The sequence below is a fragment of the Anolis sagrei genome, chromosome 1, assembly GCF_037176765.1.
Source record: "Anolis sagrei isolate rAnoSag1 chromosome 1, rAnoSag1.mat, whole genome shotgun sequence".
NCBI lineage: Eukaryota > Metazoa > Chordata > Lepidosauria > Squamata > Dactyloidae > Anolis > Anolis sagrei.
In genome coordinates, this window is record NC_090021.1 from 201,470,924 (window position 1) to 201,496,788 (window position 25,865).

The window sequence follows — 25,865 nt, forward strand, 5'->3', positions numbered from 1 at the left end:
AGAACGGGTTTATTTATTTATATGTGAGATATTCACATATTTAGACCAATATATGAGCTGGGGGAGTTATAATCCTGCCATACCATCCAGTTCTCTCACAGTTGTTATTCCTGGTATCCCAGTATCCTGTCTTCCAATTACAAATGTGAATGACACATGCGGTTTCAAGCTTATGGAGTAGAAGCAGAGCTGCTCCAGAAATCACTTGGATGCTGGTATTTGTTAATTTTTAGAATGCGAATGATTTAAATAATGGTTCAGATAACTATTATGTCTGTTCTTTTAAAAATTAAAATCACACATTTACCTAATAGGTACACAAACACATTGCTGGTTACAACAGTGTAAATCTTGGTTTGTAGTTAAACTAGTTCTTTATCATCCTTGAGGAGCATCATCCAAAACCTTTTACAATGCATTTCATGCCTTTTGTATTCTAAGTAAATATAAATTAGGGACAGTTGTGACACACAGCACTTCTGTTTAATGTCATATGGATGCAAGGATATTAAGCAGGAATACTTATTATGACTAAACCTGTAATTTTATGCAGATATATTCAGAAGTAGGCCACACAGTCAGTAAAACATACCAGCAGGTGAAGGTATAGAGCAGGGCTGCACATCCTGTGGCCTTCCAGGTGTTTTGGATCAATTCCTAGAATTCCTGGCCATTAGACAAGCTGGCTAAGACTTCTGGGGGTTGGAATCCCAAACACTTGGATGGCCACGGGGTGTGCAGGCCTGATATAGAGGATTGCAGCCCTAATACGTAGAACATTCTAGGTTTTCTTCAGCACCGGGACATAAATGATCTTTGGTTGAGTGTGTTCAGTGGTGACTATTCCATGTGTTTGGCTTCAAGGGCTATGCTGTTTTCACTAGTTGATTATGATTTGTTAAAATCTGATTATGTAAAATAGTTTGATAGAGTGAGCTGGAGTTCAAATGATCTACTTTGTAATGCTGGTTTGTATTGTTGTTGTTGTTGTTGTTGCTGTTGTTATTTATAATCCATACTTTCTTTCTTAAAAGAGGCTCAAAGTGATTAATAGTACTAAAAACAATACAATGTACAATTTAAAACCTGCAAGACAGAAACACTAAAACAGAATTAAACAGGGAACTATTACAAATAAAAAGTTAAAACCATTAAAAACCTATTAAAATACATAAAACACTACACAGCATGCTCTGGCATGATCTTAAAAACTTCCTTCTTCAAAAGTCTGTCTGAAAAGAAAGGTTTTAGCGTGTTGTCCAAAGAACAGCTGTCAGTTTGTCGACAGTTCTTGAGCCAGTTTCCAGTTCAGATGTCATTGAAAGAGTTGACTTAAGAACAAAAGAAGCCTCCTTAGCAACTAAGCGTGCCAGAGGATAAGGGGAAGGAAGACCACTGAAGCCTATCCTTTATTCACACTGCAACAAATTGCTTTGTTTGGACCACCCTTTGAAGAGAGCATGGTCACATCTTGGAAACCTAACAAGGGGACACTTTAGAACAGGCTTGGGCAAACCTCGACCCTCCAGGTGTTTTGAACTCCAACTCCCAGAAATCCCAGCCAGCTTACCAGCTGTTAGGAATTGTGGTAGTTGAAATCCAAAACACCTGGAGGGCCGAAGTTTGCCCATGCCTGTGTTAGAACCATGATATCCTCATTTATTGTGTTCTTTTATCTCTGCACAGTGGAATGAAAGACTACAATGTAAATATTCCTCCAAAAACCCATGTGCATTTTTAAAAGCATAACTGACGTTATTCCAAAAGATATGGTTGGATTTTGCCACTTTTAAGTTAAGCCTGATTACCAGAAAGAACACTGCTGTGAGATAAAGAAATGTATTCTGAAAATGACGGATAGCTTTGTTTCAAGTGCTAGTAATCATTCAGCAGTGAACAGTCAGCGGTCTACATGTTTTCATGAGCTAAGGAGGTAGAGAGAGAAATGCAAGATTCAAGAGAACACCTTGGTTTCATATTTTCTATGTGCCTTAAGCACTGTTGGGTATCCCCCCCCCCCCCCAAATCCTATGCCGTTATCTATTATTTAACACTGCCTCTTTCACTGTGGGTCCTGACCCCAAATACGCTCCCTCCAGATCAATGTTGTGTCACAAAATTGGCAACAGTAAAAGGTTTCTGAACGCCACCAATTTACACAAATCTGTTAGCAACAACGTGCAGAGTTTACAGTTGACAGTTTACAGCTGTACTCCACAAAAAGGAAAATTGGCCTGTTTGACAATAATTGAAAATGCTGATTTATTATCAGTAAATGTTTGCTTTTTATATCTGTTTTATATACCTATATACCTGGGGTCATGGAAAAATGTCATCATGAGTGGAAAAGGGTTGAGAAATTCAGATCTATGAAATGTACATAAATTAAAAGCCAGAATGTGCTAGTAACTAAGAATAGATTTTTAAAAATAAAAGGGATGAGATAACGAAAATGCAAACCAAATAAATGGAATGATTTGTCAAATGTACAACTATGAGGCTCGAACAGATTATTTTAAGATGCAAAAACTGCTCCTGATGACACCCAGTCCAATTCAGAAATCTTTTTGAACTACCGTATATTGTGCTTTTATTCATAAAAGTATGGGAGTAACACAGCAGAATTAGTAAGAACAACAAGATAGCAGCACAGTCTCATTCATGTTTACTCAGAATAAAATATCACTGTGTTCAGTGAATTGTGTGTTCAGGAAACAACAAGCCTCAGTTTATTTAAAGGAAGTTTTGCTGAAACCAACAGGATGCATTAAAGAGCAAATAGGATGACAGTGTCAGCCCCTGAGTAAATGGCTTGCGCTGATGCCAGTACAGGAAAAACGATAAACAAGCAATCTGTAGCTCTATACAGGATGACATTCTGTTTAGACATTTTGCACTTTTGAAAAGAAAAGTCATTTCAGACCCGAAAAGCACAAGTGTCGATTGGAAAAGCCTCTTCAGTTGTGGCTTCATTGATAAAAGATCCAAATGGAAGAAAGCTCTTAAAATAGAAGATATTGAAGCTTACAAGAAGAGGCAGTGACTGGAAATTTGAGTGGTCACACATAATTTTTCCTGTTGTTTCTAATGTGGAAAATAGTTTTCTCTGAGTTCTTGTGTGGATAGAATGAGAAATGGAAGGAGTGCATGTGATTTAAATTCTTTTATCCCACTGAAATAGATGTTGATGTCTGAGAGCAGAGAATACAATTAAATCCTAAAAATGTAATAAACGATACAGCGACCCTTTGACCTATAGTGAGCAGCCCTACCATGGGTTCAACCTCTGCTAAAACAAGCATATTAGGTTGGATTCAAGCATGCCTTCTGTACAGTTGCCAGATTCCTCTTCTAATTATGCAAATCAATCTAATTTGCATTCTAATTATTCAAATTCAGCACATTGATTTTTAAGATTTTTTCTTCTTCTTTTCTCATTATACTTCAACCGTCATACCATTTTTTTTACAGTTAAGGATGATTCGAAGGAGAGTCAGTTTAGAGTAATATCTCAAGTCATAGAATCATAGAGATGACGGAGACCACAAGGACCATCTAGTCCAACCCCCTTCTGCCATACAGGAACACACAATCAAAGCACTCCTGACAGATGGACATCCAACCTCTGTTTAAAAACCTCCGTAGAAGGACACTCCACCACACTCTGAGGCAGCAGCACATTCCACTGTCGAACAGCGCTTGTCCTCAGGAAGGACTCCCTAATATTCATGTGCTGAGTTTGGAACAGGGAGTTCCAAATTCTAATTTCTGTTGGTATGAAAAGTACTTTGTGACCTTGAGCCACTTTAATCTCTCAGCAAACCAACATTCAAGGGTTGCTATAGGATTAATAAGGAGAAGGGAGCCATGTAAAGTGTCTTCTCTATTTCTTAGTGTTGTACAAATAAGGCCCTTTCCACACAGCTGAATAAAATATCACATTATCTGCTTTGAACTGGGATATATGGCAGTGTGGATTCAGATATTCCAGTTCAAAGTAGATATTGTGAGTTATTCTGCCTTGATATTCAGGGTTATATGGCTGTGTGGAAGGGTCCTGAGAGAACAACTTTTTGTCCTTAGTTTTGCTGCCAGTTTTTCACTAGTGATTTATTTATTTATCATATCAGAAGTGAACCGAGAGTACAGTTGTAATGTATCTTAAAAACATAAAGTTTTTAAAACTTGGCATTATACTAAATGTCCTTTGACCAGTTGCTGGCCACTTGGAGTGCCTGTGGTGTTGCTACAAGAAAGTCCTCCATTGTGCATGTGGCAGGGATCAGACTGCATTGTAATAGGTGGTCTGTGGTTTGCTCTTCTCCACACTCGCATGTCGTGGACCCCAGTTCATGGCCCAATTTCTTAAGGTTGGCTCTGTATCTTGTGGTGCCAGAGTGCAGTCTGTTCAGCACCTTCCAAGTCACCCAATCTTCTGTGTGCCGAGGGGAGTGTCTCTCATTTGGTATCAGCCATGGGTTGAGGTGCTGGGTTTTAGCCTGCCACTTTTGTTCCTGTGAATATCTCTGTAGATACTCGGCATGTCTCATTAAGAGCCACATTAACCGTTTTAGTGTGGTGAGATGCGTTCCACACTGGTCATTCATATTCAACAGCAGAGTAGCAAAGCACAAGTGCAGATGTCTTCACTTATCTGGTTGTGATCCCCAGGTTGTGCCAGTCAGCTTTCATATGATATTGTTTATAGCACCCACATTTTGCTTGATATTCAAGCAGTGCTTCTTATAAGTCAGAGCATGGTCTAGGGTAACTCCCAGGTATTTGGGTGTGCTGCAATGCTCCAGTGGGATTCCTTCCCTGGTAAACCTCAGAGCTTGAGATGGTTGTCTCTTCTTAAGATGAAAAGCATCTAGTGATTAAAAGTTACAGTTATGTGAAAATATTGCAGGAGCCCCCTGAGAGTGACTGCCATCTGATTCACAAGGCAATATGTAGAGGAGAAACAGCCGTAACTGAAGCATGGTGTGATTTCCTTTTTATATAAATATTACATTGTGATTAGAATTAAATAGAAAGCTAAATTTTCTTTGACTATTTGGCTTTTCATCAGAATTAAGCAGCTCGTTTGTGATAGGTTATCTGTGCTCCCACATAATTATTTCTTGTTGTTGCCAGTTAAGGTAATGTTAAATATTTATACTTTTTTACTTTCTCTCTTACCTCACTAATCAAACCTTCCTACCTTAAGCCCCTTCTACACTGTCCTATGTCCCAGATTATATGACACTGAAGACTCATATAATCCAGTCTATAGAAACTTGGACCTAATAAAATGTGTTAGTTTTTAAGGATAAATTTTGTTGGGTAAATAGTAGTTCCTGTTGTTTTTGCTACAACAGACCAGGGCAGCTACCTTCCTTGAAAACGGAAAGGTATTCTTTACTGCAAGGGGAAGACATTCAGAGCAAGTGCCAATTCAATGTGGCAGATTTGTTTCACTCTCTTAATAGTCTGCTTGGAGCTAGTGAATCTTGCCTGCCTTCTATCGCCACTGTACAAATCTGGAAAAGGTGTGTTTGCTATCATAATGCACCAGCGTGAATCCAGCTCATTACATTGACAGTAACGCTGTGCAAACGTTCAGAAGGTGAGGGAGGCTCGTCATAGAATGTATAGCTCAAATAGATTCCTTTTTGAGCTGGGAATCAGACATAAGCAAAATACTGCTAGGCATTTGGCTATTGATCAGAGCTGCAATTATCTTCATAGCATTCCCAAGCTAGAAAAAGCTGTTTCTAGTGAAAAGACTTCTTGTGTGTGCTACCATTGTAGTAGTGATAATAATGATTGCTTCATGAAGCATCTCTTAGGGTAAGATCTCCTTCACACTTACTGTGCTATGGTTCAGCTTTATTTGCCATAGTAGAATTCTATGGCATTCTGGTAACATGCACCTTTTATTGTTGTTGTGTGCCTTCAAATAATTTCCAACTTAATGTGACCTTATCACTTAGGGAGTTATCATTAGAATTCTAAGTCATAGAGCTCTTCTAGTGTCTCTGACCAAACTACAAACCAAGGAGCAGATAGCTTGAAGACAAGACAACATGAAACTATAACACTATTACTGTGTTGTGTGGATAGACCTAGGTCTAAGTCATAGCATCAGATCAATCAGATGAGGTTTATCAGAGCATAGTGCAAAGTGTAGTAGTGCTATAAATGAGACCACCTATGAAACTGTATTATGGTGACTACTGTCTATCTGCAGATACTATCTCTTCTTGTTGTGTGCCTTTAAGTCATTTCTGACTTATAGTGACCTTATTATGTGGTTTTCTTGGCAAAATTTGTTCAGATGGGTTGTCTTCCTCTGAGGCTGAAAGTGTATAGCTTGGCCTATATCCCTCTGTGGGTTTCCATGGCTGATCAGGGATTCAAACCTGTTCTCCAGAATCATAGTTCAATGTTCATTGCACTACACCACACTGGATCTCCTGCAGATACTAAGGTAAAGGTAAAGGTTTTCCCTTGACTGTAAGTGTAGTTGTGTCCAACTCTGGGAGGGGGGGGGGGTTGTTGTTGGTGGTGCTCATTTCCATTTTTAAGCCGAAGAGCTGGCATTGTCTGTAGACATCTCCTAGGTCATGTGACCGGCATGACTGCATGGAGTGTGTTATCTTCTAGCCGTAGCGGTACCTATTGATCTACTCACATTTGCATGTTTTTGAACTGCTAGTTTGGCAGAAGCTGGGGCTAACAGCGGGAACTCACCCCACTCTCCAGACCTTTTGGTCAGCAAGTTCAGCAGCTCAGTGCTTTGACCTGCTGCACCATTGGGTTACTACAGATACCTTATTCTGAAAACAATATGATTAAGTGCATACTATACACACACTTGTATATATGTATCAATTAAAAACAATCTGATTAACTAATGTTTGGTCACTAATTGGAGTGCTTCCATCCTGTTCCTCAAATATTGTTGTCTCCAACCAAGCTTTTCCTGGCTCTTTATAGAGCTCATAGACTTACAGGGTGTATTGAGGAGGAAATCTACTGTACCAGCTCAGTAACTAGATATTTCCAGAGCAACAATTGACAATGACACGGTTGACATATGGGGAAGTTGACATCTAGTCGGAGTCATTGTTGTAGTTTGTCTGGCTGCAAATGCCGTGAAACGGTGCATCAAATTTACATTGTCCTATCTATTATAGAGGGTGGCAGCGGATTATGGTTACAGTATTTGGAGGGTCACTTCCCTTAGGAGGTTTTTATGTTCTTTAGAGGGTGTAAAGCCAGGGATTATGTTGGGGTAAATCTGATTCAGAGGAAATATAAAGCAGCTGCCTGAGGGTGTTTGTATATAGGCCCACTGCCAGGTTTCAGTTCTGAAACCAAATAATGGTGGTAGCTCTTTTTTCCTCATGGAAAAATGATCGCTATGCTGTTAAGTAGGTGCCAAGTTTAATATTTGAAACACATATTTGACAAGGTTGAATTTTGGTTAACTCTTTATATATACATGGATCATGTTCTGTTTAAGGTAGCACCTCTCCATTTATATTCTTAATACGAGAAAACACTATTCAGGACAGCCAGTCTATTGGTACAAAAACGTAGTTTTCATCAACTAAATCTGCCATCTGCAAAGATGAATACAAAAAAGTGTTGTCTGGATGGTAGGAGTGACTTTACTCAAAAAGTGTCTGATTACCTCAGTGTTTAGAGGGAAACACTAAATTTAGCATTAAAGGTGAAGCTTGGAACTAAGTACCTATATGTTGTCGAAGGCTTTCATGGCTGGAATCACTGTGTTGCTGTGAGTTTTCCAAGCCGTATGGCCATATTCCAGAAGCATTCTCTCCTGATCTTTCACCACATCTATGGCAGGCATCTTCAGAGGTTGTGAGCTTTGTTGGAAAATAGGCAAGTGAGGTTTATATATCTGTGAAATGTCCAGGGTGGGAGAAAGAACTCTTGTCTGTTTGAGGCAAGTGTTAAAGTTGCAGTTGGCCACATTGATTAGCATTTAATGGCCTTGCAACATCAAAGCCTGGCAGGTTGCTGCATGGAGGATCCTTTGTTGGGAGGTGTTAGCTGGCCCTGATTGTTCCATGTCTGGAATTCCCCTGTTTTTTAAGTATTGCTCTGTATTTACTGTCCTGATTTTAGATTTTTTTAATACTGGTAGCCAGATTTTATTCATTTTCATTATTTCCTCCTTTTTATTGAAATTATCTACATGCTTGTGGATTTCAATAGCTTCTCTGTGTACTCTGACATGGTAGTTGTTAGAGTGGTTCAGCATTTCTGTGTTCTCTTATGTAGTCGGAGGGACCACCAAGCACAGCACCCAAACAAAAATCAAGGAACATGAAAGGCACTGCAGGCTACTTCAACCAGAGAAGTCAGACATAGCAGAGCATCTGATGAACCAACCTGGACACCGCATATTATCTGAGAACATAGACATCCTGGAGCACTCCAACAACTACCTTTCCTAGTTTCCAACAAACCTCACAACCTCAGAAGATGCCTGCCATAGATGTGGGCAAAACGTCAGGAGAGAATGCTTCTGGAATATGGCCATACAGCCTGGAAAACTCACAGCAACTTAAGTACCTATAAATTTCTGGCTACCTGCAATTTTCTTCTAGAATGAAGCTTTAAGTACGTTACATAACAATGCTAACTTAACAAGATATTACTTTTGTGAAACTATATAGACTTAAATTACTTCCTAAATTCTCTCTGATGTTAGTACTCTCAAGCAACCTATTTCTAGGCTAGGCTTCTCCTTTATATGTTTTATTTTCAGATACACACAGAGTTTTGAAACAGAGATATACTTTAGCATGTACCTTCTTCTATCACCTTTTTGAACATACTTCTCCTAACTGTCTTCTGAACATGTGAGTTGGTGCTAAATATCTATACCTTGGGTTTTGGGGGTTTTTGATTCCCTATCCAGCAGTACACCCATAACATTGCCATGGAATGAGCACTTTTCAACCTTAAAAACTGTTTATAAAAAGTAATTTCCTTTTTCAGCTCACTCCCTCACATGTTATTTACCCCGAAACCCATAAAATATTTCTTTGATCCTGTTTCTTCTAAGTATTACACTGCTCCTCTGAAGATGAGGATCCTATCTCTTTTAAAATTTTATAGCTAAATATAAAGCAGCAGAGAGAGTCTTCAAATCAGAAACCCACAGAAACCATTGTATAGATACCTTTAGCACCAACGAGGCATATGATCAAAATGGTGATAGAAGAAGTTACAACCTAAAGTATTCCTCTATTTGAAAATTCAAATCTTACTGAGAAATAGGTTGATCAAAAATATGATTATGTTCATTATACCATTTTTGTACTGTTGAGACAGCTCCAAAACACACTTGGGGGGGGGGGGGGATAACCCCCATTCTGTTCTCTAGAAGATTATGAAAACAGTCATTTTTGTAATTAGTTGTTTCATTAAGACCTGTGCAGTTTTATATGTGACTTGATCCCAATGCATGTCTCCAAAATGCATGCTTATAGTAGTTTGTCGCTAATGTTTAACTTTAGTACGCTCACTTCAGACTTTCACAGTAATTTGCAGAGAAGCAACTGCCAATATGTTACAGATTTCACAGTGTATTCGCATAAACTGTACTCCGTTTTAGTTTTGAAAACCAAAATACTGAACATTGAAAATGCTGGTGGGCAAGTCAACATTGTGGTGAAATGGCAATACATCCAAAGGAATGAAGGGGAAATCCTGGAAATTGATGTCCTCAGAGGTAGTGCAGGAATATAGTCGGAAATTGTATAGGCTAGGTTGAATATTTATGAAGATGACCAAAATAATTAAATGAAAAATGGAGTACATTATTAAGTAAGCTCCATATACCTCACCAGGAAATAAATATATGCACAGGAAAGGAAAGGAAAGCCTAGTGGGATCCATGACTAGCCTTCCCTTCTTTGGGAAGAAAGACCACAGGGACATTTATGTCATCTGGTCTTCCATGTCTCATGTTCTAGAACTACAGACCTAGAGATGTTAATAGTCAACCAGAAGCAAATCTTGTAGAATCTCTAAGGCAAAGCTCTGAGGTGGCCTAACAAGGGCACATTTACACTGACCATGTCATGAAAATTGAAGGCAGCTTGGCAGCAAGGTGATGATATGATGCACAGCTTGAACACACATTGCAGCATGCTTTAAGGCAGTGGTTCTCAACCTGTGGGTCCCCTGATGTTTTGGCCTTCAACTCCCAGAAATCCTAACAGCTGGTAAACTGGCTGAGATTTCTGGGAGTTGTATGCCAAAACACCTGGGGACCCACAGGTTGAGAACCACTGTTTAAGGGCTTTAAAACGAGATCACCAAAGTCAGGGAATACTCCAAAAGAGAGCCCTTAATGCACATTAGTGCATCTTGCACAATGAAAGCACACGAGCAATACAGAGGGGGGAATTGGAAAAAATGCATTTTCCGTGGCTGTCAAGCTGTGGCTCCTATGGATCTTAGAACTGGTTCAAGGCCAGTTTCTGCTTCCAGAACTTCACATCTAATTATTCATACACTGAAACTATGGTACTTCCTTCTCTACCATTGAGTTCAAGTCCCCAGGGCCAGATCAACTACACCCAAGAGTATTGAAGGAACTGGCGGAAGTCATTTCAGAACCATTGGCAATCATCTTTGAGAGTTCTTGGAGAACGAGAGAAGTTCCAGCAGACTGGAGGAGGGCCAATGTGGTCCCAATCTTCAAGAAGGGAAAAAAGGATGACCCAAACAATTACCGTCCGGTCAGCCTCACGTCGATACCAGGCAAGATTCTGGAAAAGATTGTTAAGGAAGTGGTCTGCAAACACTTAGAAACCAATGCGGTCATTGCTAATAGTCAACATGGATTTATCAAAAACAAGTCATGCCAGACTAATCTGATCTCTTTTTTCAATAAAGTTACAAGCTGGATAGATGCGGGGAATGCCGTGGATGTAGCATACCTGGATTTCAGTAAGGCCTTTGACAAGGTCCCCCATGACCTTCTGGCAAACAAACTAGTCCAATGTGAGCTAGGCAAGACTGCGGTGAGGTGGATCAGTAATTGGTTAAATGGACGAACTCAGAGGGTGATTCTCCCCAATGCTTCCTCTTCATCCTGGAAGACTTGGAAGGCGCTGAACAGACTGCGCTCTGGCACCACAAGATGCAGAGCCAATCTTAAGAAATGGGGCTACGGGGTGGAATCCTCGGCATGCGAGTGCGGAGAAGAGCAAACCACTGACCACCTGCTGCAATGCACCCTGAGCCCTGCTACATGCACAATGGAGGACCTTCTTGCGGCAACACCAGAGGCACTCCAAGTGGCCAGATACTGGTCAAAGGACATTTAACCAACTACCAAGTTTGCAAAATCTGTGTGTTTTTCTTTCTTTTTCTTATTAATCTGTGTGTTTGTTTTGTTCTGTTAGAATTGTAACACAATGGTATGGTTGCTGATGACACGATAAATAAATAAATAAATATCCTGGAAAGAAGTGATGAGCAGAGTGCCGCAGGGTTCCGTCCTGGGCCCGGTCCTGTTCAACATCTTTATTAATGACTTAGATGAAGGGCTAGAAGGCAGGATCATCAAGTTTGCAGACGACACCAAATTGGGAGGGATAGCCAATACTCCAGAGGACAGGAGCAGAATCAAAACGATCTTGACAGATTAGAGAGATGAATGGCCAAAACTAACAAAATGTCGTGAAAGGGTGCATGTCTAAAAAGCATGTCACCAACCGAAATCTGGAAAGCTTTGCCCTAACGATGATGATGATAAATATAATAATAATAACAATAGTATTATTATTATTTCTCACATGCCCTCTCTCCCCGAAGGGACTCAGGGTGGTTTACATATACAAAAGGCAAATATTCAATGCCATATACAATCATCAAAAAAGAAGCAAATATACATATAAACATAACACGATAAAACGATAAAATACAGATCATAATTAAAAGTGCATATAAAAAAACTCTATGGGAAAGGTGATGTTTAAACTTTCTGAAGTGCAATAACCATATAAGAATATCTTCTCAAGTGGCATATTGGTCTCCTTCAAACATAATTCAAAATTATCTTCTGTCTTAATTTTAATGGCAAATACAGAGAAAAATATTAGCAATCTGTTTCACTCAGTAGCTATTCAAATGGCTTGTTGACACGGAGGCCCTTTGAAGCCAATGAGAACAACAAAGATCTGGCAGTGTGGTTTGAAATACATGGTTTTAACAATTTTATGTTGAACTGAAATTTTATATGGGCCCAAACTGCATTTCAGTCTGACACGAAATCTGCTCCCAATTAATACTGACACTTGATATATTAAAATGTGATTATTTTTCTAAAAAATATACTGCCGTGATGCTTTGCCTACAGATTATGCACAGAAAAATATAGTGCTTTATGGTATTTTGATTGAAGAAGAACTCCCTAAAAGCCTTTCTACTTTCTGTTAAACAGCCATTCGGCCTGCCCTTTAGTTTAAAGGGTTTCATGCAAGGATGCGAAAGATGTAATTGCAAAACACTTTTTTAGCCTCTATGTTTGAACATAAGTACTAATATACTGAGCATTTTCCAAAGCTGTAGATCATGTATTTCCATTTCTACATTTTGCATATTTCTACTAAAAACATGACTCTAGAATCTCAGTGCTATATTGTTAAAAACATTTAAAATTAACTAATTAAGCATGATTTTTTGTTAATTGTTCCTTATTTTGTTTAGTTTTAATTTGAACAGTGCTTGCCACTAAGACACTAGTCTAATGCCCATGTAATGTCTAGGGGCTGTTGCTGAAAATGACACCTCTGCATAAAGTTACTTTCTCCCCTGCACAAGGTATTGGTTAGAGTGGGGCAAAAATATCTCAGCCTAAAGAATAATGTGCAGCAAGGAAGACATGATTGAGGGCTGTTGTTTTTTCTCCTGGCACATCATATACACTTACGAGAATACTTTTGTCCCACCTTTTCTGTCTATATATAAAACGCATACTAAGTTACAATTGATTGGATCTGCCAGTGATGGATAGAAGGGTCCCATTTGCAAATGAAGCCTCCAACTCCAAGGATTTCCTTTCTTACCACACCACAAGCCAGCTAGGTTGCATCTACTCTGTAGAACTAATGCAGTTTGACAACTCGCTAACTGCCATGGCTCAATGATCTAGAACAGATACAGACTAAGTAAGGCCCCTGGGCCGGATGTAGCCCCTTGTGCACTTTCCTCACTACCCTTCTCTTTTTCCCTGTCTGCTTGGCAGAAGGACACGGTGGCCGGCCTGCTGCATCTTTATGCCGAAAGGAACCGGGGACAGATACCTGTGTTGGCCTGGCCCTGGCCACGTGTCTTCCTTTCCTTTTGGCATAAGGATGTGGTGAGCCGGTGTGTCCTTATGCCAAAAGAATGGCCAGGGCCTTCCTCTCTTTTTGCCATAAGAACACAGAAAGCCATTGCATCCTTATGCCGAAAAGATGGACCAGAAGGGCTCTCAGCAGCCGTGTGTCTTCCCCTCCTATTGGCAGTAGGACATGGTGGGCCTCTGAGTCCTCCTGCCAAAAGGAGTGCCCTGCAGGACATACAACTGTGCAAGGCTCTCCCAAGAGCCAGGCACAGCCATGTATCAAGCTCTCCCCCGTGCCAACTGCCCTCAGCCTTCCCCCCCCCCCCCCCGCGTGCCAACCCTCAGCTTCACCCCCCCCCATTCCCATCTTCGCCCAGCCTGGCATGTGGCCCCCTTTCAAAAAAGTTTGCCAATAATAATAATAATAATAATAATAACAACAACAACTTTATTTTTATATCCCGCCTCCATCTCCCCGAAGGGACTTGGGGCGGCTTACAAAGTGACAAGCCCAGAGAGCTCAGAGTTAAAAACATAATGCAATAAGATAAAATCAAAACAAAACCAAATAAAAACATATCACAATAAAATATAACAGCATAAAAACACTACCATACAGAGTGATAATGCCTTTCTATGCCTGATATATCATTAGCATTGGTGAGGCACAGCACTGCCAAAGAGTGCTGTGCTTCGCCAAACTACACCTGTCAAGCATTGAGCCATGGCAGGTTAAAGTGTATTAATTCTTCAGTGTAGATGAACTTTAGTCAACAGGATTCCTTGACCTAGAAACATTTTGAAAGGTCTGTAGATACTGCAATAAAGAGAATGATGCAGGAAGCCTGTAGCTATATTTGGCTCAATTGCATTTTGTCAACATCCTTTCCCAGACTTATTGTAGTCAGGAGTTTTGTTTATTTTCTCACATTATGGCATTGAATGAGCGAGAAACCATATTGTCTACTGTAAGCAGTTTTTCCAATTATTAAAAGCGTTTGGAATAAAACACTACTTGATTGATTTTCTTGTTGCGCAGGTACCATAACACATTTCTGAGTATGGGTTTGTTCCTTGTAGACTTTTGAATGGCTATGCTCTTAAGTTACTTAAATATTAAATGGTACATTTTTAAAGACATTGTTTAGCTTATCCCTTGCCATTCCATTTAAGAAATCAACTTACACAAACTTAAACAAATCAGTCCATTTGGTTCAATATAATTTGCACAGGGAACTTTGATCCCCAGACATTTTAATTTAGGGTGCATCTGCACTGTTAAATTAATGCAGTTTGATACAACATTAACCACCATGACAAAATCATGAGAGTTATACTTTAGTAGGATCCCTAGCTGTAAAGAACCTCCGCCACTGGTAATGAAGCTGCCACCCAATTGTAGAGAGACACTACCAACTCGTGAGGAAGCGCCTAGGTTTAGGAAAGAGGAGCCACTGATTTGTAAAAGGCTCTGGTATTAAGGCTCTGTTTGTGTTGTGAGGTAATTTTGGTAGAGTGGGTGCACCGAACGTAGAATTAATGGAGATGAGGCAGTTTTAAAAACCAAAGAGAACAAGTTTATTTTTAAACAAAGCGTATGGTTGCAGTATGAAGATGTTGAGCTTGGCAAATACTTGATGGTTACATATAACTTGGTTGCGATACAATTCAGACTTTCGATGTTACAACTTATGAACTCTTGCTGTGGTGAAGCGCTTTATTAACCAGTGTTCCCTGCAATGAATAGTCTTTCTGTTTGATCTATACTTGATCAAATCACAGATCTCCAGTCTTCCTCCGACTAGCGATCCTAGCAAGCCTCTGTTAGTTCTTTCTAACTAAAGCAACTAACAAGGTTTTCCCCTTCAGCTCCCTAGCTGAAGAAATCTCTACTATTCACGAACACTAAAACCTGGCTCTTCACTTCTTCACTCCTCAGAGTCTAAAAACTGACTCTGCTGCTCTCTCAGAGTCTTCCCCCCTGACTCTGCTGCTCTCTCAGAGTCTCCTCCTCTGACTGACTCTAACTGTCACTTTTTAAAACCTTTACTCTCTAAGCTCCTCCCACCTCCTCTTCTGCCTCGTTTCCATGGTAACACATTTCTCACAGCTAGGCCGCTCCAGCCTTAGGGCAACCAATTCAAACATAAATACAGTTATAAGCATATTATTATAAACACTTCTGTACACTAGCCTTTGCTACCAAAGATCACTGGTGCCTCGTCAAATTGCAAATCCCAGGATTCCATAGCATTGAGCTTTGGTAGGTAAAGTGATGTCAAACTGCATTAATTCTACAGTGTAGATGCACCCTTAGAGTTCTAGAAGTTGGTACAAAACATTTGAGAACCAAAGGTCTATGCCAACTTCTAGTGGCTTTTTGGAGTTTCAGACATGGGTTTTTCCCCTCAGCTTGAACTAGGGAACATACCTAGGAGCTTCTAAAGACAAATGTACTCTGCTACTTTGCTACAATTCTTTTATCTGTGTGATCTGTGCCTCTCTGTCTTGTTGAAGGCACACGTTTGTTGGTGTATGCAATTCTGGCAATGGCCTTGAAAAGATTCTTGGCCTCTGCAGGGTGCCTAGTCTTTGGTCTGCCTGCTGGATGGATTTTATTCTGCTGTCTTGAAGTTGGCTCTGTCCCATGACCTCTTCCATTTGGTCTCTGTTTTCTGTGTCCATTTAATACACTGCAAAGAAAATGTACATGGGGTTAAGAGAGCTGGCCATGTACTTGATGGCTCTGAGAACAAAACAGTGACTCTGTATTTTATTTTTAAGGGTCTGTTCTGTTCTGTTCTGATGGTGTCACCTTTGTGTTCTAATTGACTACCTCCCTTTGGGGCCTCCCTCTGTTCTCATTCCCCAGTGGTTCATTTGATGTGTCTCAAAAATCCAGACAGCTCTCCAAGCGTGCTTCAGCCTAGCAAAGCAGAAAACAACGAAACCAAAACAGCATTCTTATTTTGACCATCCATAGCAAACACATTGGATGACTATGAAGAGCGCTGAGCTCTACATGTGAACGCAGCAATGGGTTTACGAACCATTTACAAAAGAAAAAACTCTGTGCCTTCTTAACAATGATGCAGTCATAAGTTCACAAACAGAGAAAAGCTGTGAAGGGTGGAAAGGGAAAGGAGCATGTGATTTTCTCTTGAATAGAATCTGAGGCAGAGGAGCTTGTTCCAATCTGAAGAAGCATTCTACTCATTAAATCAATGCAAAAAACATAAGGTATAAGTATGTACCTGTCAATGTACATTTTTAGAATATGCCATTTTCTTGTGTCATGAGTGCCATTGGGAAGATGGTTTGTTTCTTAATCGTCTTGGTAAATCCACAATCAAGAATCTTTACCTATTTTTTTTATGGAAAACAAATGTTATTTTAATATTGACGTTTCACCCACGTCTATGGCAGGCATCCTCAGCGGTTGTGAGATCAGTTGGAAACTAGGCAAGTGAGGTTTATATATCTCTGGAATGTCCAGGGTGGGAGAAAGAACTGTTGCTTACGGGCTGAGAAAGGCGGTATACAAATATAGTAAATAAACAAATAACTCTTTTCTGTTTGAGGCAACTGTGAATGTTTCAAATGGTCAACATTTAATGGACTTGTAGCCATTAATATTTTTAATACCAGTATTTAAAAACTTTAAAATCAGGACTGTAAATAAAGAGCAACACTAAAAAAAGGGGAATTCCAGACAAGAATCAGTCAGGGCCACCTAACACCTCCCAACATAGGATCTCCCCAGGCAGCAGCCAGCCAGGCTTTGAAGCTACAAGGCCATTAAATGCTAATCAAGATGGCCAATTGCAACATTCACACTTGCCTCAAGCAGACAAGAGTTCTTTCTCACACCTAGACATTCCACAGAAATATAAACCTCACTTGCGTTGTTTCCAAATGACCTTACAACCTCTGAGGATGACTGCCATAGATGTGGGTGAAACATCAGGAGAGAATGCTTCTGGAACATGACCATACAGCACAGAAAACTCACAAGAACCCAGTGATTCCGGCCATGAAAGCTTCCACAATACACAAAAAATCCTTATTACATTTGAGCTTTAATATAAACTGAGGTCAAAGACCATACAACACTGCAACTGTTGTTGGACTGCAACTCCCAGCATTTCTTATCATAGGCGTTGTTGTCTTCAGCAGTTGGGACTGCAGTCCAACAGTTTTGATGGGTTGCATTATTTGAGTTCACATGAAACAGAAAAACTTCGTTTCAAAATGAATGTGAAAGCTTTTAGTCTCCTTCTAGCTAGTGAGGAGGACATAAACTCAAAAGTTTGTGCACATAAAGGGCATATTTTAATGTTGTGTCCAAAAAGATCTATAGAGGATAAAAGCAGTTGGGGTCAAGCAGAGGCAAGTTAGCAGGTGGATAATTGTCCCCTATCATCTGCACAGTGTCCACATAATGCATGCATACTGCTGTTGCTGTCATTGTAGTGTGACATTTATTGTGGGGCTCTGTATAATGAGGAAAAAGCAGAAATAATATCACTTTGTGTCTTCTTTCCTAGGAATGTAACAACAGGCTCCCGTTTTTATTCAAAAAAAATGTTTATATATCCTGTACACTGTTTTGGCAACCCTCCTATTTTCATAACTGCTCTCATAATTGCTTCTTTTTACAATGTATTGAATCTGAATTTTCTTTTCACATTTGTATGTTTATGTATCATGCTACATAAAATAAGCCCTGTGCAATGCAACAAAATTCACTTTGGAGTGAACATGTTTTGGACATTTTGCAAGTTGAGCATCCCATATCTGGAAATCTTAAATATTCCAAAATCTGAAATTGTTGACTTGGTAGCTCATATAGTAACACCTTTGCTAGAATTCTGATGGTTCAGTGTACACAAACTTTGTTTCATGAATAAATATATTAAAATATTGTATAATATTAACTTCAGGTTCTGTATATAAGGTGTATATACCTTATACACATATCCTGTCAGCCCAGTTAACATCACTGGCCACATAACCAACTGAAATATTTTAGTGAACCTTCATTGGCCTTTGTAAATTATTGTGAATGTTTGATGTTCCTGTTTTAGGTTACATATAATTCATCTGATAGGTTATGTTTTATTTAACTTTAGGTGTCATTTTATAATGTGTTTTTATATGTTGGGTTATTTTGCGTTATTATGTTTGTATTTGTTGTTGGATTAAGGCATTGAATATTTGCCTTTTTGTTTGCAGGAATTCGCCCCAAGTCCCCTCAGGGAGATAGGGCAGAATATAAATAAAGTATCATTATTATTGTTATTATGTGAAACATAAATGGATTTTACATTTAGACTTGGGTCCCATCTCCAGGACATCTCAGTATGTATGTATAGGCAAATATAGCTATTCCAAAATCTGGAGAAAAAAAATGAGAAGTCTTAATGATGTCTGATCCCAAGCATTTCAGATAAGGGAGAGTCGATCTATAATTGCTTCATATAAATGTTATCTGTAATGCAGAGGTAGTGGAAATTTTATGACCCTCCAGTTATTGTTGAACTGCATTTCCCAGCAGCCTTAACCAGCATAATCAACTATAGAGAATGCTGGGAGTTACACTAAATGCTGCTACCATTGTAAAGATGATTCCAAGGAGCAGAAGTTGAAACTGAAATATTCATTCTTTGGAAGAGGGACTGAGGAGAGCAATTGGGATGCTACCTTTTTTGAATTGGCCCAATCCTTGGATTTTCTTCCAGTGAAAACAGCAAGGACACTGAAACAGGAGTATTTTTGGAGATTTCCTAGAAAACCACAATGACTTTCCTTCAGCAAACTGATGAAGTTGTGATAAAAGCTGCTTACACACTTACAGTTACGTTGAATTGTGTACAAATCTATGCATGGCTATGAGCAGGGTGGCAGTCTTGTACCCTGCCTCTCACTGTGCTTTGAAAAGACATCTTAAATGTCATGTGTAAGTATGATCTCTGCATAGAGCTCAATCCTTACTCATGCTTACACTGAATTTTTGTCTGCAGGAAGGTGACATATGTTTTTGGAAAATGCATTGTTGAAGACTTTCATGGTCGGAATCATTGGGTTGTTATAGGTTTTTCGGGCTATATGGCCATGTTCTAGAAGCATTCGCCTGCAGCCAGTGGAGCTGGCGTAACATGGGAGTTGTATGCTCCCTGTATGCCGTCCCAGTTATTAACCTGGCTGCCTCTCGTTGGACTATTTGAAGCTTCTGAGCAGTCTTCAAAGACAACCCCACATAGAGTGCGTTGCAGTAGTCTATCTTAGATGTAACGAGAGCATGGACCACCATGGCCAAGTCTGTGATTATAGCCCTAGAAGGAATTAAAGTAGAGTTAGAAAATGACTAACTGCTATTAACAGTTAGTAGGAGAGGAGTGCAGCTTATTGCAGTTACAAAATACCTGGAGGAGTAGAGAGTTGAGCATTAGCCACGGAGATGGAATGCCCTGGGGCCGAAGTTGTTCTCATGTGAACCAAAAACATAGGTTATGTAATGCCTTTTTTCATGTCATGAGCGACTTGAGAGCATTGGCCGTCTGCAAGTACGTTGCTCAGGGAACACCCGGATGTTTGTTGTTTTTCCATCCTGTGGGAGGCTTCTCTCATGTCCCCGCATAGGAAGCCGATACGGGAGCTCACCCTGCTCCCAGGATTCGAACTGCCAACCTGTCGATCAGTAGTCCTACCAGCACAAAAGTTTAACCCATTTTGCCACCAAGGGCTCCTATGTAATGCTCTTAGACCAATCCACCAATGAAGGATAGCCCACATGAAGTGTAATGGAGGGTGTCCCTCAAATCAAATTGACACAAGCACACTAAATGTTTGAATGCCTAGCCTATAAATTGGGTTTCTTGAAGTCATCTACAGTTCTGACAACAATACCATGTAGTAACCTGTACTCCATTTTCAATAAAGTTTTTTCTATCTCCGGGAGACAGATTAGGTCTGCCGCTGACAGCAGTCTAGTTCTGGCCAGGGGTGAGGGGTGGATCTCAATGCAGTTCTTCTTGGCCGTGTGAAACCGAAACAAAAGAGCTTAACATTTAAAGTCCATTATCAACAATAAAGTGACTTCTCTTAAGTATCAGATACTGCCAGAGGTGAGATTATCAGTCCCTTCATGTTCTGTAAACGCTCCATAATATAAGGTAGATTTGAATATCTCAAAATGTTAATGTATAGAATCAAAACAAGTTCTTGGTGCTATGAATTTTATTTTACTTTTGTATGATTTAACAGCCTTGCTTCAAACTGTGAATCTTGGAAAGGGTGTCATGCTTACAATAATTCCTGGAATGGGAGGGAAAAGCGGATGCATTCTGCATCCAGAGTCCTTGGTGAATCCAGCATTCTTTGTTTTGTTTGGCTGCGGGCTGTTTCCTTTATTATATTAGTGCTTGGCCTTCTCTGAGCATCTATGTACTCAGAGAGTGTGGTTGTGAAGAGGTTTGTTTGGTTTGTGGTTTGTGGTTTTTGTTTTTACTTTGGTTTTACAGTTGTACAGTCTGCACCGTTAAGAGTCTGTGTTTCGGAAAAAACTGAAAAATCGCAGCGCAGAACCTGTTTTTGACATAGCCCAAACAAACCAAAGAAGTCAAGCCAAACAAACCAAAGAACATAATGGAAATTTGTTTTCCTCTTCTCTCCCTGATAATTTTTCATGCTATCTGGATACTATCTCTGGTTGATTTTCCATCTTTCCAGAGCATACCCTCAAAACACTTCACCACATTGACTCAGTTGTATAGCTAGCCCAGGGAAAACTTGTACAACTGCCTTTTGCAGGACACAAAGGGGTTTGTTTGGACTGAATGCAGGGAGAACATTTTCAGATTGACTGCATTGCTCTTTAAAATGTTATACAAAAATTGCATTCGAAAAGCTGTATGCTAGTCCCAACAGCCATTATATAGATTGAACTGTTTCTCCACTGTTCCAAATTTTTCTACCATTATAGTTCATGGCAGGATTAGGATAGTAATCGTGTAAACTGATTTTTAAAACTGTTTTCTTCCGGAGGCTAAGATTGTACTAGAATCTTTCCCCTCTTCTTCTCTTGATCAGCAGTTTCGAATGGAGTAAAGAAGATCTTTGGGTTTATCAGGTTGTCATTAATCAGTACCCAAAAGCTATTAAAGGTAGAAGAACTCTGTGCTTGAATATGCTGCAGAAACTTCTGCCTCATAAGTCTAGGCAAAATATCGTAAGTAATGCAACCCCTTAACATTTCAGTTTAATGTTATGATGAGCATTTTCAACAGAGTTGTATTTTGTGGCTTAATGAATATAGAGTTGCAGCCAACGTTACACAAGAGGATTTCTGTTTGCACATCAGAATTTTACCTCCGTTTCCTGTCCCCATGGTCAATCACCACCATATGAATCTGATTATGGTAATTTGTACTCCCTGTTTGTTAGATGGCTCTTTATGGAAATATTCTGCAAATAAATACATACATAAATAAACAAACTGAACACACACGTGTATGTTACTTTAGCCAGCACCATAAGTGAAGATGCAGTTTAATATGAAGCTTAATTATTAAGGCAAAAAGGTATCATCACCCAGCCAAGAAGGAACAAGGGAAGGGACTTTTGGGATGAAAGCAGGACCCCACGTGGGGGTAGGCACACACAACAGCAAGCTCCGTGCTCAAAGAGCCAGCAAACATGAGAAAGTTAAGAAGTTGACTGTATTTACAAGAATGTCACCACGACATCAGTCTTTATCTTTATCTCCCTTCCTTTATTCTTCAGCCTTCATGCATATGCATAACTGATGCAGAAAGACACCTTCCTCACACAAGGGACGCAGCTTCTTGTATTGCAGTCAGTATCAATCTGACTCCCAGGACCAGCATTAAATGTTGCAATCTGAATTATGTTGCAATTCACTGAAGAACATTGCAATCTGCAAGGAGTTCTTTATAGCCATTTTCTTTGTGAGGCCCTTTGGATCACAGTCATCGCTTAAGAATTTTTCTTAAACTATCTTCTAATATTACATACATACATGTCCATCATGATCATTTGGCATTTTAAACATGTGTACCTAAATGATATCAAAAGATATAAACATAAAAACAAAGTCTCCATTGGTCCAAAAGGAATGCTACATCACTGTGCTTATATTTATAGGTGACTCCTATATACACTGTGGGTATTCATTTAGATTTCTGTCTTGACTCCTTCCCCAAGCTCACAGAAAATCATCACAGTATCAAATCATTTTCAATCGATGAAGTATTCACATAATACCTCAAGAATTCCGGTCTTGCTCCCAACACCAACTGCATATACTTTACGTCATTTCTGCATTTTTGCCCCAGCTTTTTCTTTTTACAAAATGATGGTGGAATAAGTGAATATTTCTCTGATTTTAGTTGGGAAAGGGAATTTTTTTATCATTTTGTTTAATCAGTTTTCTTTCTTCTCAGCTTTCCAAGTGGAAAACACTTTTTCCTCTTCCTTTAGCATATTACTATGGATGTAACCTTATTATTAAAAATATTTTGGAGTTACAAGTTCAAGCAGTTCAGCCAAAACCAGTCAGTTGTACAAGCACTTGACATTCTTGGGAGAGTAGGATTCACTCTTGTCTTCACTTAGAGCCTCATAAATGGATCTGCATCTGTGGGAAATAGAATTGAGCATGTTCATGGTGTCCATATTCAGCAAAGGGGTGGTGTGAACCAGCAAAGTGAACCTTGTGCATTGGGACCATTGTGCCTTGGGATCAATGCACAGTAAGACAGATGCACAGCAGGATCAATGTATATCGGAACCAATACAAAATAAGATTAATGCATAGCAGAATGTTGCTGTTGTTGTTGTTACATTTTTATCCTGCTCTTCTCCCATGGGTAGAATGAAATCAGCGTACAAAGTTAAAACAGCAAAAATAAACAACCTGAAATACTACAGAAATATCATACTTCAAATAAACAAAATAACACACCATATATATCATATTTAAAATTAATTAATAAAGTAAGGTATAAACCATTAAAATTCTCTAAACCTCAGGCCACTGAAGTTTGTCCATAAAGCACTTATGTTAAGCCCCTAGAGAACTCCATTTTCTTTAAGCCTTAAAACATTTCCAGATCTAAAATGACATCCAATAATGTGTGATTACTAGGACTGCCTGGCCATTGTCTATTCAGGGTCATTAGGGAAGGCCTGGGCCCGCAAAAAGGTTTTAATTTGCAACCAAAAAGCCATTAGGGAAGGAGTTAATCACACCGCTCTAGGAAGGGAATTCTCGAGCTGTGGGGCCATCACTGAAAAGGCCCTTTCTCTTGTTCCCACCAACTGCACCTGTGATGGTGGTGGAACCGAGAGAAGGGCCTCTCCTGATTATCTCAGGGCTCGTATGGGCTGGTAGGAGGTGTGGGCTGATACACATCAGGGCCAGTGCACAAAAGCATACTCTTCCTGGTGCCGTGATGCACATCTTCACAATTAACTGGATGGGACCTTAGTACCTTCAACTATGTAACTAAGTATGCATAAAGTTACATAACATAGATCACAATATGTTAGATTGCAGAATTCTGTCAAATGTTAATTTTAGCTTCTGATTGTTTCAAATGCTGATTTACAATAAGAATGAACTATGTGTTTTTTTTAAAAAATTAGGTTGCTCATGAACGAGCTTGGGACCACTATCATTTTACTAAAAGCCAATGGAAGGTGTTGATGTTCAACTGGATCCAGGCAAAAAAAGCGTTTCTACTGAAGGCAGTAATGACTTTGGCGGAAGCGTGTGCTGCTCATGAGACAGAAATTATGTTGGCTAATAATAGAAAAAAACAACAGGAAATATGTGCTGATCTGAAGGAAAAGGTAAGGTCGATTTCACAACTACTGGTTAAAATTTATGTTACCACACATCCAGGCCTGCTCGATATTTGCTGAAGGTGGGGGCATGCATTGTGTTAACTGTAATATGGCTTCCCTTCTTTCAAAACATAGACTGATTGTTGCATGCTAATAGTGACTATGCTAGTCATTCTTCAGCATAGCATTTTTTGATTACATGCCTCTAGGGAACAGGGGAGGAAGGCTTGATTTGTTTTGCTACAAAATTTGTATACAATTTGTTTTTAATTTCACTGCTCTTGAGGCTTTATATTAATGGAGTTGTTTTGCTTCAGTTGCACTCGTGCCTATGGTATCGTGAGTTTCCTTTTGCTAATATGTCTTGTTTCAATTAATAGTATTTTGTGCTGGGGTAACAGTAACAGGCATAAGTCAATGAGAGAAAAATCTATTATATTTGATGAGTTTCTGAACTGGGAAAGTGTTTGATACAGGTGTGTAAAAAGTGGTCTAATGATCAAGTTATTTCTTGAGGTGGGGAGAAAATCCTTAATGAAATTCGTAAGTCCCACTCTATCCCTGTCCCAGTTGTGGCCAAATCCAGTACACATTTTTTAACTGTGTAGTTTTTGTGATACTGCTTATGACTGTTGGTTTTATATCATGTCCTGTCTTTTTGCTTTTGCTTATGATTTAATTTTGTTGTAAGCCGCCCCAAGTCTTTTTTTGAGAGGGGGTGGGATATAAATAAAGTTTATTATCATTATTTATTAAATTCCAATATTGTTCACTTTTCAAATAATATCTAGGGGAGGTGGACCTCAGACTTCCCTGGAATTCGAGCAAAGAATGAATAGCACAAAGTGATAATTTAGAGAAATAAGAGGAAATAAGCACATGAATGAAATACGAAAATGCAGGGCAAAAACATTCATTTGGGGAAACCTGATATAAATCTAGAAAACTAGTCTACCAATTGCCAAAAGTGTAATCAGCCAGAATCAATAGACAGCAATAAACACGTTCTGGCCTGCCAACATTCCTGAGTGCTTTGCTCTTGTCTCTGGCTACTCTCTGACTGTTCATAATATCATCAGAGTGCCTACTGTAGCGACTGTTGCTGTTAATATGATTTATATGTGTTGTAATCCCATTTATATCTGATGAGAACATCATAGTTATTCTGTGTTCCTTATCTTGTCTATACAATAAAAGTTTGCACCAGTAGGGAGTGGGTGAGAGGGAAGAAGAAGAAGCTCTTCTTCCTTACTTTGATCCCTTGCTTCCTACTCTGCTGTTTCCAAGTGTCTTCTCTCAATTCCCAGTCTGTTTCATGTAGGTTCTGTACAATAATCCGGGTCATAGCTCAAACCAATGAAATGATAATTTTTAAGGCCCCAGAGAACTGAGGTAGAGCACATACCTTTGTAGCAAGTGAAGATTAAGGAGGAGAGGTATCTAGATTCAGGGAAGTCATGCTACTCCTCTATTCTGTCTAGATCCTGGGAAGTCATGCTACCCCTCTATTCTGCCTTGGTTAGACCACATCTGGAATACTGTGTCCAATTCTGGGCACCATAAATGAAGAGAGATTTTGACAAGCTGGAATGTGTTTAGTGGTGGGCAACTAAAATGATCAAGGGTCTGGAGA

The 25,865-nt window shown here is 39.5% G+C and overlaps 1 protein-coding gene across 3 annotated transcripts in view; it reads left to right on the forward strand.

Annotated features, from left to right (window-relative positions):
* Positions 1–25,865, forward strand: part of CCDC148 (coiled-coil domain containing 148) — a 150,774-nt gene that overhangs the window by 62,979 nt on the left and 61,930 nt on the right. For 2 of the 3 annotated variants that reach the window (XM_060777301.2, XM_067472297.1), the window contains exons 9-10: positions 21,455–21,593; positions 24,032–24,238. In XM_060777301.2, the coding sequence (XP_060633284.2) occupies positions 21,455–21,593; positions 24,032–24,238 (346 nt within the window). The remainder of the gene's footprint in view (positions 1–21,454; positions 21,594–24,031; positions 24,239–25,865) is intronic. The other variant, XM_060777311.2, reaches the window with a different exon arrangement.